This window comes from Canis lupus, chromosome 15 (assembly GCF_003254725.2).
Source record: "Canis lupus dingo isolate Sandy chromosome 15, ASM325472v2, whole genome shotgun sequence".
Lineage (NCBI taxonomy): Eukaryota > Metazoa > Chordata > Mammalia > Carnivora > Canidae > Canis > Canis lupus.
This window is the reverse complement of record NC_064257.1, coordinates 3,617,944-3,631,025: the sequence shown is the minus strand read 5'-3', so window position 1 is coordinate 3,631,025 and position 13,082 is coordinate 3,617,944. Positions and strand designations below refer to the sequence as shown.

The 13,082-nt window shown below is 41.6% G+C and overlaps 1 protein-coding gene across 1 annotated transcript in view; it reads left to right on the top strand.

Annotated features, from left to right (window-relative positions):
- Positions 1-13,082, top strand: part of MACF1 (microtubule actin crosslinking factor 1) — a 233,078-nt gene that overhangs the window by 15,987 nt on the left and 204,009 nt on the right. The window contains 1 exon segment of the mRNA XM_049093947.1: positions 6,339-6,400. Within this exon segment, the coding sequence (XP_048949904.1) occupies positions 6,339-6,400 (62 nt within the window).

The following is a 13,082-nucleotide window of genomic DNA, read 5'->3' as shown; positions in this document are numbered from 1 at the left end:
TAGCCTCAGCTGCCAGCTGTTAGCTTCAAATTTGTAGCCTCACTTCTGACTGCTATTCTGAACTCTAGACCTAACGTTCCAACTGTCAGCAAATGAAAGTGATCAGTTACAGTTTGAAAAATGGAAGTAGATAGAATTATTCTGGGAAAATGGGGAGAACTGCTCTTTATAACATTTTTCTTTTCTTTTTCTTTATTTTTTTTAAGCTATGGGTCTTTTTACCTCCTCTCAACATGCGCATAACACCCAAAGTTTTACATGCAGTTTTAGGTGGTTTATGGCACCCCTCTCCAAATGTATGGACCCATGTACGGACCTGTGGGTCCATGGATATCTTAAGAACCTGTAATACAAAATGAAGGAAAGAGGGCTAACAATGAGTAAACATTTAAGAAGAGAAGGAATAACCAAAGATGAAGGAGGAACACAAGGGTGCAATGGAGTTTCATATTCAAGAGGGAGAGTGAATTTAAAAGATGAAAGATGGGGGCGCCTGGGTGGCTCAGGCGTTGAGCAGTTGCCTTCAACTCAGGATGTGGTCCCAGAATCCCAGGATCAAGTCCCACATTGGGCTCCCCTCGAGGAGCCTACTTCTCTCTCTACCCGTGCCTCTCTCTGTGTGTCCATCATGAATAAATAAATAAAATCTTAAAAAAAAAAAAAGGTGAAAGAAAGGTTAGCATTGTCTTCTGAGTTGGCAGTTAGGTAGGTGACTATGGAGAAAGCAGTTTCGGTGAATTTGTGGGGCTCAAAGCTACACAGGTCACATGGGGGGAAAGAGGAGGTGAGGAAAGGGAGACAACATTGTCATCATACTTGTTCAGGAAGCCAAGGAAAAGGAAAGAGAGAAGTTAAAGATCTACAAGTTAGGGGATAATTAAGTTCCCAAAGAGAAGGGAAGAGGTGGGATCCAGATTTCAGGTGGAAGGACTTGCCTAAGTTACCAAAGGATGTCTCTGCAGATGAAAATAAAACAGAAAATTAGGGTATTTTTGATAGCTTGGTGGACTGTAATGGTCTTTCCTTTTTTTTTTTTTTTTTTTTTTAAAGATTTTATTTATTCATTAATGAAAGAAAAAGAGAGAGGCAAAGACATAGGCAGAGGGAGAAGCAGGCCCCACACAGGAAGCCTGATGCGGGACTTGATCCCAGGACTCCAGGATTTCGCCCTGGGCGGAAGGCAGGCACCAAGACGCTGAGCCACCCAGGGATCCCCTGGACTGTAATGGTCTTATTAAAAGTCAGAAACAAGTATCAAATCCTTCTAATTAAGTAACCTCCCATGATTAACTGAACATCAATATGTTTAATCTTAGAATTTCCCAGTGGGCAGTTGGGTAATTTGTTGGGTCTTCATAGCATTTGGTTGGGCCAAGTTTCTAAGAAGCATCAACAAAGAATATGATTAAAAAAAAAAAAAGAATATGATTCTCCCCCCCTCCCCCCCTTCTTTTTGATTGACTAGAGTGTCTTTGAAAATCCTACTTCCAGCATTAGGTAGAAAGATTCTTGCTGAGCCTGGGATTAAATTAGGGATTTATGTGTGGGGAGCCAAATGTAAAATTTATTAAAAAGTTTAAAAGTCTGAGCTGTTTGGAGCATTCTGAAAGTTTAATAGTTAAGTTGTTCTTTGGCTTCTGTAATGAATTTCCTTGCTGAAATATTATGATCTTAAACCTGAGGCACTCTAGTATCCTCTTGTCTCAATGCTTAAATCAGGAAAGAGCTTGCATGTAATTGGTGGGTCTGTAACACAGGATCCTAAAAAAGAATCCTTCAGCTTTGGAGCACAGTTGTTCCATAAAATCCTTTTCTGAGGAACTTACAGCTCAGCTCTAAAGAAGGCTAGCTGGTCTTGAGAAGGGCTTGTGAAATCATGTTGCCCTTAATAATTAGGCTCGGAATAAGTACTTGACCTCTTGCCGGTGATTTGAAGGTCTGTTTTTTAGCTATTGGAAATATGACTAGTATGAGAACTAACATAACTAACATTTCTTTTTTTCATAACATAACTAACTAAAATACTAGTATGAGAACATACGTATCCATAGCGTATTATTCTCCTGGAGGGCTTGGTAGGTGAACGGAATTACTTACGGAAATAGTAAAATGGACCGGTGTCACATCTTCAGGTCAAAAATAAAAGAGGCAGTGGACTAAAAAGAAATCCTGGGGATCCCTGGGTGGCTAAGCGGTTTAGTGCCTGCCTTTGGCCCAGGGCGTGATCCTGGAGACCCGGGATCGAGTCCTACATCGGTCTCCCTGTGATGGGGCCTGCTTCTCCCTCTGCCTGTGTCTCTGACTCTGTTTCTCTTTCTGTGTCTCTCATGGATAAATAAATAAAATCTTAAAAAAAAAAAAAGAAAAAGAAATCCCATGAATTCCGCCTCTTCTTCATATAGTCATACACGTAAATATATAAATATATTTGTATATACAATAAAATAAATAATAAATATCTTTATATATATATTAAGTAGGCTCCATGCCCAGCATGGTGCCCAATGTAGGGCTTGAACTCATGACTCCGAGATCAAGACCATGGATGACTTACCAACTGAGCCACCCAAGATTTCCCTGCCTCTTCTTTAAAATGTTGATTAGTTTAAAAGGAAATTTGATAATTTCCTTTTCCATCTGTGTATTATTTAACATGTCAAGACAAACATATATAACCTTTATAATAAAAGAAATTCTGAGAAGGCAAAAAAGGGTAAACTTGTGTTTCTGGAGTGAGAATTTTGTAAAAATGGAAACAGGCCATTCTTGTTTATGAAGATATTAGTGTAGTGAAGCAGAATGGCTTTGGTAGTGGTGAAAATGTTAGGGGGGCAGAACTTTTTGTTAGCTTTAATTTTATTTTCCTGTCGTGGCTGCATGTTTCAGTACAAGAGTGACACTTATTGGGTTATTGGTTTTTTTTACATATTGGACTGTTTTCCTGTAGGTGACTTGGCTCTGATTTCATTCTGTGTGTTTCATTAACCAGTCTTCTAATCATATATTGGCCAGTGAAGAAAGTTTTTGTTTTTGTTTTAGGTCATATCTTGCAGAGTGGTAGCTGTTAGCCACTTTAAGAGATACAAAAAGTAAAACATGATTTCTTAAGGAGTTAGTGATCTCATTGGTGATGTAAGAATGAGCATATTAAAAGTTCAGGACTCTATATAAGTGCTGATTGAGTGATTAGCATAGTAAGTACCATAAAAATGTGTAGGACAAAGAGACAGTTGGGACCTGGAGTTGTCAGGAAAGGCTGCCAGAGTAATTTTTCTTAATCACACATTTGATCATGTCATCTCCTATTTAAAATCTTTTGAAGCTTTCCCTTACCTTCTTCTATCAATTTCTTAGTGGTAAAGTTTGGACTCCTTAACTTGTAAGAAAGGTTGTGATTTGGCCCATGGCATCCTGTCTAGTTTGAAGTCTCTCCACTACTTAATACACATCCTGTCTTTCAGGCATCCTTGATTCTGTGCACTTCTCTGAACATAAGCTCCTGGTTGTCTCCACGAATTTGCATTAGGTGAAGTTTACATGTAGTAGCTTTGTTCCTTCCTTTTAATTCTTGGCTAGCTTCTACTCCCCTTTTACCATTTAGTTAGGGTCTCTCCTCTGGAAACTTTCACTAACTGCCCATGTTTCCCTCTCTTGTTCAAGTGGCCTAACCGTTTTCTTCTGTTCTTGGGCACTCTGTGCTTAGCTCTGTTATAGTGTGTATGAAACTGCACTGAAGTTATTTCTTTTTTTTTTTTTAAGTTATTTCTTTTCTCTGCTAGACTGTCATCTATTTTATTATTTTTTAAGGTAGGCTCTACACCTAACATGGGGCTTGAACTTACGATCCCAAGATCGGGAGTTGTACAATCCACCAACTGAGCCAGCCAGGTGTCCCAAATGTCATTCTTTTAAAGATAGGGACTGTGTCATTGGTATCTATTGTCAGAGTCAAACACAGGCTCTTCCAAGTATCTAGGGCCTTAATAAAGATGTATTCAAAGAAGAAATGAGTGAATGAATGAATGAACTAGATTTTAAAGAGTAAACAGTGTTTGGGGCACTTGGGTGGCTCAGTTGGTTGGGTGTCCCAATTCTTGATTTTGGCTTGGGTCATCATCTTGGGGCCATGGGATTGGGGTCATCAGGCTGTGTGCTCCACGCAGAATCTGCTTGTCCTTCTTCCTCTGTTCCTCCCCCTGTTCATGCTCTCTCTCTTTAAAAAAAAAAAAAAAAAAAAAAAAATATATATATATATATATATATATATATATATACACATATATATATAAATATATAAATAGCATTTGGAGAGAGGTAGAAAGGGAGAGAGTAGCATGCCATAAAGAGAAAATAGTGTGAGCAGCATCAGTGATTTAGAAGAGACTGCGTTTGTAAGCTGATTCTCATTCCGTCTGTAGATGACACAGGCTTGGAAGGGTTAATGAAGATGTTGGATAACTGAATCAGCCTCGAAAAAGATCAAAATATATTGGAATGACAGTGGTCAAATCTAATAAAAATCCCAGCTTTGAGTACTTGCAGGACTCTTAAGTGAAAGGTGGCCTGTACTTAAAATTCTGACAGTTCCAAATGAGAGCCAGTAGGGAGAATTTATAAGGAAGCAAATGATGACACTTTATAGAACTATTAAAGTGATACATATTGCCTTAGGAGCTAATGAATTCTCTATTAAATTTTAAGTATCAGGAATAGTATAGAGTTATGTAGGATTTGGGCAGACCTTTCAACCCTGAACAGATGATTCTTTGTTCTTGAAAGGAATCGTGTTTCAGCAGAGGATAAGAGTAGATAGCTAATTCTGATTCCCAAGTTCTGTGGTATATAGTAGGAAGAGATCGCTGTTCCTTGCAAAGCAGGAAAAAATTCAAGGCTGAAAGAAGGATGTGACATTAAGACCAGAGACAGTGAAGAGATAGCATTTACCAAGTGGCTATAAATTCAGAAATGTGAGTAGGTGGTACATTGACCTGGAAGTGGAGAGCATGCCAGCATTGTTCAGAATCGCACCTATGTGGCTCTTATGAGGCAGTCAGTTAGGAGGAACTGGGCAGGAGAGACGGAAAAACCTCACTTTGTGTGGATTACTAGTGAACTAGAGTTACTTAATTCTCTGACTTGGAGAAAAAAATGGAAGAGTTGAGCAATGGTGGTAATTCAGTTTCGCAAATTGTCATGGTGTGCTTAGTGGTAGAAGGTTAGGCAGGTGGCAGTTCCTGGGGGATTAGTGATGGCAGCTTTGAATTGCTTGACTGTGTTTTCTAGCACAGACCAGAGTAAGTTTAGATGCTCTTAATAAAAGGAATAAAATGAGAATGGAGTGATAAAGCTTGGGAATGATTAGGATGACTGCTAAGGAGAAATGTTTGGAGCAGGAAATACAGTGTGGCAGTGTGGTGGCTGAATATGAACTGGAGATGAGGTAAGGTAAGGATGACGCCAGAGGATGCATGTGGAGGTAGTAAATGCGAACCAAGTTGTTGGGAAGCTAAGGTAGATTCACCATATGTGGGGTGGGCGGCAGTGGCAGGGAGTGGTTGATGATAGTGAGGATGATTTGAACAAGATAATAGGGGGATGGCATGGGCTTCAAGTAGGTGAAAAGGAGCAAGGCCAATGGATCAGTGGTCTGGAGGTGCTCTGGGGAATTGGCAGGTGTGGGAGAAAGGGAGTCCTCTGCAGGATCGGGCCTCTGGAACAGCGGCAGTCATGCTTTTGTTAATGAGGTCCACAAAACTGAGGATGAAGGAGAGTGTGCCTACAAAGAGGAGGCTCTATAAGAAGGTGGAGGTGACGGAGATGTGCAGCGCAGGTAAACTGAGCAGCTTTCTGAGGTTGCCGAGTTGGTAATGACTGGTGAGGAAACTGGAACTAGGGGTAGAAAGTGGGGTAGGAAGGGGGTGAGAGCAGAGCACTGGTCTTGCAGATGGGTTTGTGAAGAGGGAGATGTACAAGTGGCCCAAACGCCAAGGCCGCTCTGCTTCTCCTGCGGGCGGTGTTCACAGCTTTGACTTTTTGGAGGTTGCTTTGCGGGGAAGCAGAGAATCACTCACCCACCAGGTTATGGTGCGAAGGAGACTTTGCCATGGCTGTGGGTTTTGAGGCTATGCTGCGTCTGTCTAATCTGTAAAGTAGCAAGATGGTCAGGACAGAAGATGAAGCTCAGACAGGAGAAATCTTCTCAACAACACAACATTTCTCATGGGTCTGTGGAAACCATCACCACGGTGTGTGCAGAAGCTGGGGTGTGGACAAAGCAGGGGTATGGGAACTTATCCGGGCAGTGCTGAGCCAATGCCTTCTCTGTGTTTCCTTTACAGATGAACGGGACCGTGTTCAGAAGAAGACGTTCACCAAATGGGTGAACAAGCACCTGATGAAGGTAGGACTCCATAGATGCTGCCCTAGCCCCTTGGCTACTCTTAAGCTGGATCTCTCAGTCCTTTCTCACTGATAGTTCAGAGTGCTTGTCATGTGCCTCATGGAGATACACATGTGACTTTTTAAAAATAACTAACGTAATCATAACAGTGTGGAAACTTGTACTGATCAGTTTCTTGGAAAGGAGAGTAATAGATGCCATTACCTCAGAAGATTGAGGGTGAGGATACCAGGGGGTGATTCCTGGACTCAAAAACACTTTGTTCCTAGCTTTATAGATTATTTTATAAGCTTCCTTCTTTCTTTTTATTTCTAGAGAAACAGGGATGGGTCAGAGAGGGGCTTTTGTTCTCCTTCTTTCTCTTTAAGTGCATAAATCTTAAATGTTTAGTTTAAGCAATTTTTACATGTGCCTATACATTATCACCACCATGCGGTTTAAGTTGCAGAACACTTCCCAGAATGGCTTGGGTTGGGGGGAGATTGTATTATTGTTTTTAAATAGAAGAGAAACCAAGGCAGAGGTATGTTAAAAGCCCTCCTGAGGACGACCAGTATGACTAATATGACAGTCAAGATTTGCAGACAAAGTTTTTGGATATTATATAATAATTACTCAAATAATTTACATAATTTTGAGTTATATTGATTACTGCTCAGGGAAAGGTCACCAGTGACCTCTTACTTGCTATATCCAGTAGCCTAGTTTATCTTCCTCTTATTTGGTTTCTCCGTTGCATCTGATACTGTTGACTAACATTATTTCTTAAAACCCTCTTTTATGTTGGCTTCTAACACACTGCTTTTTCCTGAATTACCTCTTTCCTCTATAAATGCCTTTTTCATGCCTCTTTAAGTGGCTTTTCTTCCTCTGACTCCTCCATGTTGCTGGTCCCTAGGGTCCTAACCATACTCATTTTCTTGTTTGGTTCTCTGTACTCTTCTTTGGCAGTCTCATGTGTGTTAGTCACAGTGATCACTGGTGGTGTGGAACATAAAGAAGCACAAGTAGAAAAAGGATATGAGGTGATCTCATAGAATCTGGTGTCTGGATGCAGCTAGGCTTTATGAAAACTAAACATTATCAGGCAGCTACTCTGTCTTTTTATTGAGGCCTTGTGTTGTCTCACTTTTATTTCTTCCTACATATCTCCTACGTTAATTGCTTTTGCCATTGTTTGTGGAAACTGTGGTGGCTGTCTCTCAATGGTGACGTAAACCCCGTGGCTATAATTCTGAAGACACAAAACAAAATTCTGATTGGCTGGAATTTTCTTTCCCTCCCTGGGTCAGGTGTCCATCTATAGTTTAGTAATCTATGGCTAGGGAGATGGTTACATAAATCAGACGTGGCTCCTAGAGGCCACGTTTAGTTGGGACTGCAGGTGAGGACAGTTTTCAAAATAAAAGATATGGATGTGGGTGTAATGACAGAGCCATTTCCTATATTCTTTCCTAAGCCAAAGACAGTGCACTGGACACATTCATCTGGACATCACCCAGACAATATCCCATATCCAACACATCCTAAATTGCTGAATATTTTCATTCACATACATAATTATCCAAGTTAGGAATCTAGAATGTTTTCTACCCATCATTTCCCTTGTTACCATCTCCAGTCAGTCACTTCCAACTCAGAAAGATGCCTGCACCTCACTTCTCCATCCCCATGACCTCTGCTCTCGTCCAGGGCCTTTTCAGCTTGCCTTGATCACTTGATAGTTCCTAATAAAGTTTTCTGTAGTAACACTGATAATGCAAATAGTAGTAATAGTTTATTGAGTGCTTACCGTAAAGCTAGCATTCTGGACTAAGTCTTCTATGTGGATTATCTTGTTTACTCCTCAGTGACCTGATGTTGGAGTCTCTTTCAGTTTTCCCATTTTATCAGTGAGGAAAAGGAAGTTTAGAGAGGTTAACTTAAGGTCATACCACTAGAAAGAGGCAGAACAGAAATTTTATTTTATTTTTAAGATTTTGATTTTATTTGACAGAGCATAAGCAGGGGGAGTGGCAGGCAGAGGGAGAGGGAGATGGAGAGGGAGAAGCAGACTCCCTGCTGAGCAGGAAGCCCACTGCAGGGCTCGATCCCAGGACCCTGGGATCACGACCTGTGCCGAAGGCAGACGCTTAGCCCCCTAAGCCACCTAGGCGCCCCAGAACTGAGATTTTAGAATTCAGGTAACCTAAAGTCTAGAACCTGTGCTCTTAACATCTACAGTAATGGCCCAACTTCTGCCTACCTTTCCAGGCTCATAGTGTCGAATTCCCCTTCTACCTCAGGCACTTGCTGAACTGTGTGCCATGTTATTTTTTGACCCTGTATCTTAGCTCATCCTGTTCCCCGTGTGTGAAGCCTCCCCCAATCTCTGTTCTGTCTGCATAACCCCAATTCACTACCACCTTGTTAAATATGTAACTGAATCTCCCACATGGAATTGGCTACCCTTTCCTTTGTGCCCTCATTGTTTTCCCTGTGTGCTTTTGTTATAGCACTTGTGTACATTCTATATCTTTCTGTTTGATTTTAACTTGAAGGCAGACATTACGTCTTACTTGGTTAGTGCCAGGATAAAGAAGAAAGGCAGAGAGACAGGGAGAGAAAATTGCTATTCCCTTTTAATTTCTTCAATATGTCCCATTTGCCTCTAGTTCGGCGACACAGAACTCTGTCATGATGCACAGTCCTTAACAACCTGCCTCCAAGCTGCCCAGCTTCATTTGCAGGCATTCTCCCCTGTGTAGCCGGAGCTGTGGCCACAGGAGATAAGTCACTGCTCTCTAAACACAGTGTGCTTTCACACCTCTTTGCTTCTTCATCTCTCTCTCCCTAGAAGGCACGTCCCAATCTCCTCTGCCTGGCCATCACCCACTTATCCTTCAAGGTCCATGTCCAGTATCACCTTCCTGAGAATCTGACCTCCAGTCCTCAGCCTAAATTAATCTCAACTCTATCTCTGTTCCACACCGCTTTGAAGTGATGGCTTGTGTGTTCACACATTGATCTCCCCCCATCAGTGTGCTCACTGAGTGCTCAGACTGTATATGTACTGCTTTCTCTGCCACATACTACACTGCAGATGTAAGAGATACAGTGCAGTGCATCTCTTGCCTTGAGTAAATAATATTTTAATATTTTAATAGTATTTTATAGCTTACAGACCACATTCTTACCTGGCTTGATTCTTATGATAATTCTGAAGGCAGTAAAGGTATTTTATCTTGTCTGTTTTCACAATGAAGGAAAGTGAGAATTAGAAGGGCATAAAGTGACTTTCCCAAGATCATATAGCTAGTGAAAGTGGGACCTAGGGACCATTCATGAGTCTTCTAACCAAAATCATATGCTCTTTCTACTAAATATGCCCCCAACTTACTCTTTTGTGCCTCATCACTAACAATTGAAAGAACTGAATTTATCCTGACTCAGGCTTGTCTCCTAAACTTTGTAGTTGAATACAAATGCCCTGGCTCTCTGCTGTTGCCGGTTGGACCTCTGCCTCAGTGCTGCGTGATGACAGGAGGCCCAGGGAGGGAGAAATGAGATGAACACAGCAGAGCATTGTTAGAAATTGGAGGCCAGCCAGAGCCTTACTTCAGTCCCTGGCTATTTTTCCTCTCTCCTTGGACCCCCAACCCTATAAGTTCCAATGGCATTTTCTCATCTTGGGATATTTCAGAGAGAGAGAGAGAGAGATTCACTGCTAATCAGAATCCTTGCTCCATGCTGTCATTCTTGAAACTTTGGGCTGAGAACTACAGATCAAGATTTGTTTTTTGTAATTCAGGCATCCCTTGCTCTGCTCCCCAAGTATACCCGGAATAATGTGGCCGTTGGCAAGTAGATGGTTATAAGATCAAAGCAACCAAGTCTCCAAGTTGTGGATTTAGTTGACCTAGGATCTCTTGGATCCCCAGCTATCTCTGTGGGAAACTGTTGTGGAATAAACAATTCTTTATTAGTTAAGAATACTGTTGGTCCAATCTTAAAAGAGGTTTGTTAAGGTTGTTAGCATCTTTAATTATAAATAAGCTAATTTAGAATGCAAACCTACAAACCCAAGAGTTCTGGGCATATGCTAGAACTGTCAAAAAGAAAAATCTAGGGGTACCTGGGTGGCTCAGTCAGTTAAGCATCTGCCTTCCACTCGGGTCATGATCGGCTCAGGTCATGATCCCGAGTTGGGCTCCCTGCTCAGCGGAGAGTCTGCTTCTCTCTCTCCCTCTGCCACTCCCCCTGCTTGTGCTCCAACCCCCCTTTCATGAATAAATAAAATATCAAAAAAAAAAAAATCTGGAGGGGTACCTGGCTGTCTCAATCAGTGGAATGTGTGACTCTTGATCTCAGTGTTGTAAGTTTAGATATTACTTAAAAAATATAAGAGAATAAAATGTTAAAAAAGAGAAAGCAAGAAAAAAGAAAAATCAGAGTTTTATTACTAAAAAAAATTTTTTTTAAAGTAGGCTCCATGCCCTACTTGGGGCTTGGACTCATAACCACAAGATCAAGAGTTGCATGTTCTACCAACTAAGCCAGGCAGGCACCCTGAAAAATCTAGAGTTTTAAATGAGGTTTTATGTAAGTTATTTATGCTGTGTCTCAAGGTCCTGGTAGCTGATAAAACTTATGCCCTCAGAGAGAACTCCCAGGAAGGATGAGAGAACTGAGCGCATGAGCTCCTAAGGAAGAGAAATGCTTTCTCCGATTAGTTCTTTTTTTTTTTTTTAAACATTTTATTTATTTATTCATGAGCAAGAGACAGGCCGGCAGGCAGAGGAAGAAGCAGGCTCCATGCAGGGAGCCCGACGTGGGACCCCATCCTGGGTCTCCAGGATCAGGTCCTGGGCTGAAAGGCGGTGCTAAACCGCTAAGCCACCCGGGCTGCCCCTCTCTGATCAGTTCTTGGTGACTTCAGAAGTTATAGCTAGAAGGGAAAGGCCGATATTAGCCTCACAGATGGAACAGTTCTTTCCCTTTTTATTCATGTATGCAATCTAGTAGCTATTGGCCTTCCTCGAATTTCAGTGAAGAATTCCAGTATACCAATAAAACTTTTCCAACTCTGAATTTTTACTCCAACATTCTCAACTTCTTTGTGTGAGGCTGTCTAATTGGACACTAGGTTGTAGATAGCTGTGGTGATTCTAGGCACCCTTGTTGTGCGGTAGCCGTGAGACAACTCACGGAAGCATGGCGTGGACTTTTACACGCCTTTGCTTATTCGCATCTGTGTGGACAATCAAAAGGAGACTGGCGGAAGAGTTTCATTGAAGAGATTGACAGAGCAGTGCACTTGAGACACAGAGGGGAGGAGCACTGCCAGTGTGGCCACATGTTGGTGATTCAGGAACCATCTCTGCCCGGACCTGTGTTTTCAGGACCTGATTTCATTCCAAACACATCTCAACCCCCACTTGAAGTTTTGGTCCTACATTTGGATTGGATTTTCTACTCCTACACCTAAGTGCCTTGCCTGCCTGTTAGATGAAGCTACCTTATGTGGATTTTAGAATCGTAGTCATCTTCAGAGAACCTTTGTGAATCAGGTGTGGCTGGTGCCACTCACTGTTAGATTCCTCAAAGCTTAAGGAATTCTCCAAACAGAGAGATAATAGAATTCTTATCAGTAAAGAGCCTCACACTCTGCTCCCCTCTCCCTCTACTTACCCCAACAGGTTTCCAGCCTCTACTCATTCCCTGCATGTTCTTTCACAAGCAAAAAGTCTGGGACAACTGCAATCTGTTTTTAAGCCTTAGCATTTAGGCTTTTCCTTGAGGATAAATTTGGCCATTGAATCAACATGGGATCCCCCTCTTGCAGTTTAGAAATCACAAATTCAGAAACCCATTTAAAGTAACCAGGCTCACTCTAGTTTACCCTGTACCTTTTATAAGTATAGAGGAAAGTAAATAACAGACTCTTCAAAGCTTTCTCTTCTGACCTCTTTATTGTTCTTCAACATAGTTTGGGTCAAGGAAATTGAGCTGCTTGTGTTTCTTTTAAGTCTTAGAGGAAAGCTTTCCTTTGGTTTTCTGCAGGTATCAGAATACCATGTGACAGTCCTTGGTTCTTTTTGGAAGAGGGGGAGGTCCTCTTAGTATGTCCTTTCTGCCTGTCAGGCATCATGAAGCCTTGTAAAGGGAAAGAGCACTGAACTCAGACTCCGGAGACAGTGAGGGGACACTTCCCAGCTCAGTGATCTTTCACAGGTTACTTAACTTCTCCAGGCAACACTCTTCTCATCTGGCAGCTGAGAGTGTTAAAATCCCTTTGGGCCAGATTCTGGTTCTAAGTACTTAAGTACCAGTTTATTCCCTTGCTAAAGCCACTCAGAAGCTGGGGGGAGCCATTTGTTTTTCTCTAACTTCACATTAATCTTTTTTTTTTTTTTTTTTTTTTTTTTAAGTAGCTATACACCCAACATGGGGCTTGAACTCACGACCCCAAGATCAAGAGTCACATGCTCTACTGACTGAGCCCGCCAGGCGCCCATAACTTCAAGTTAATTTTTAAAGAACTGGCAGAGCAGAGCTTTCCTTGGCTTATTAATGCCCAGGAGTTGGGGAGGATTGGTCTGGGTGGACTTGATCCCTCAAAAGTTAGTCATTTATTAATTATTAAAAGTAGCTTTTTTTTTTTGAGATTTAATGCACATATCCTACAAGTTTCCCATTTAAA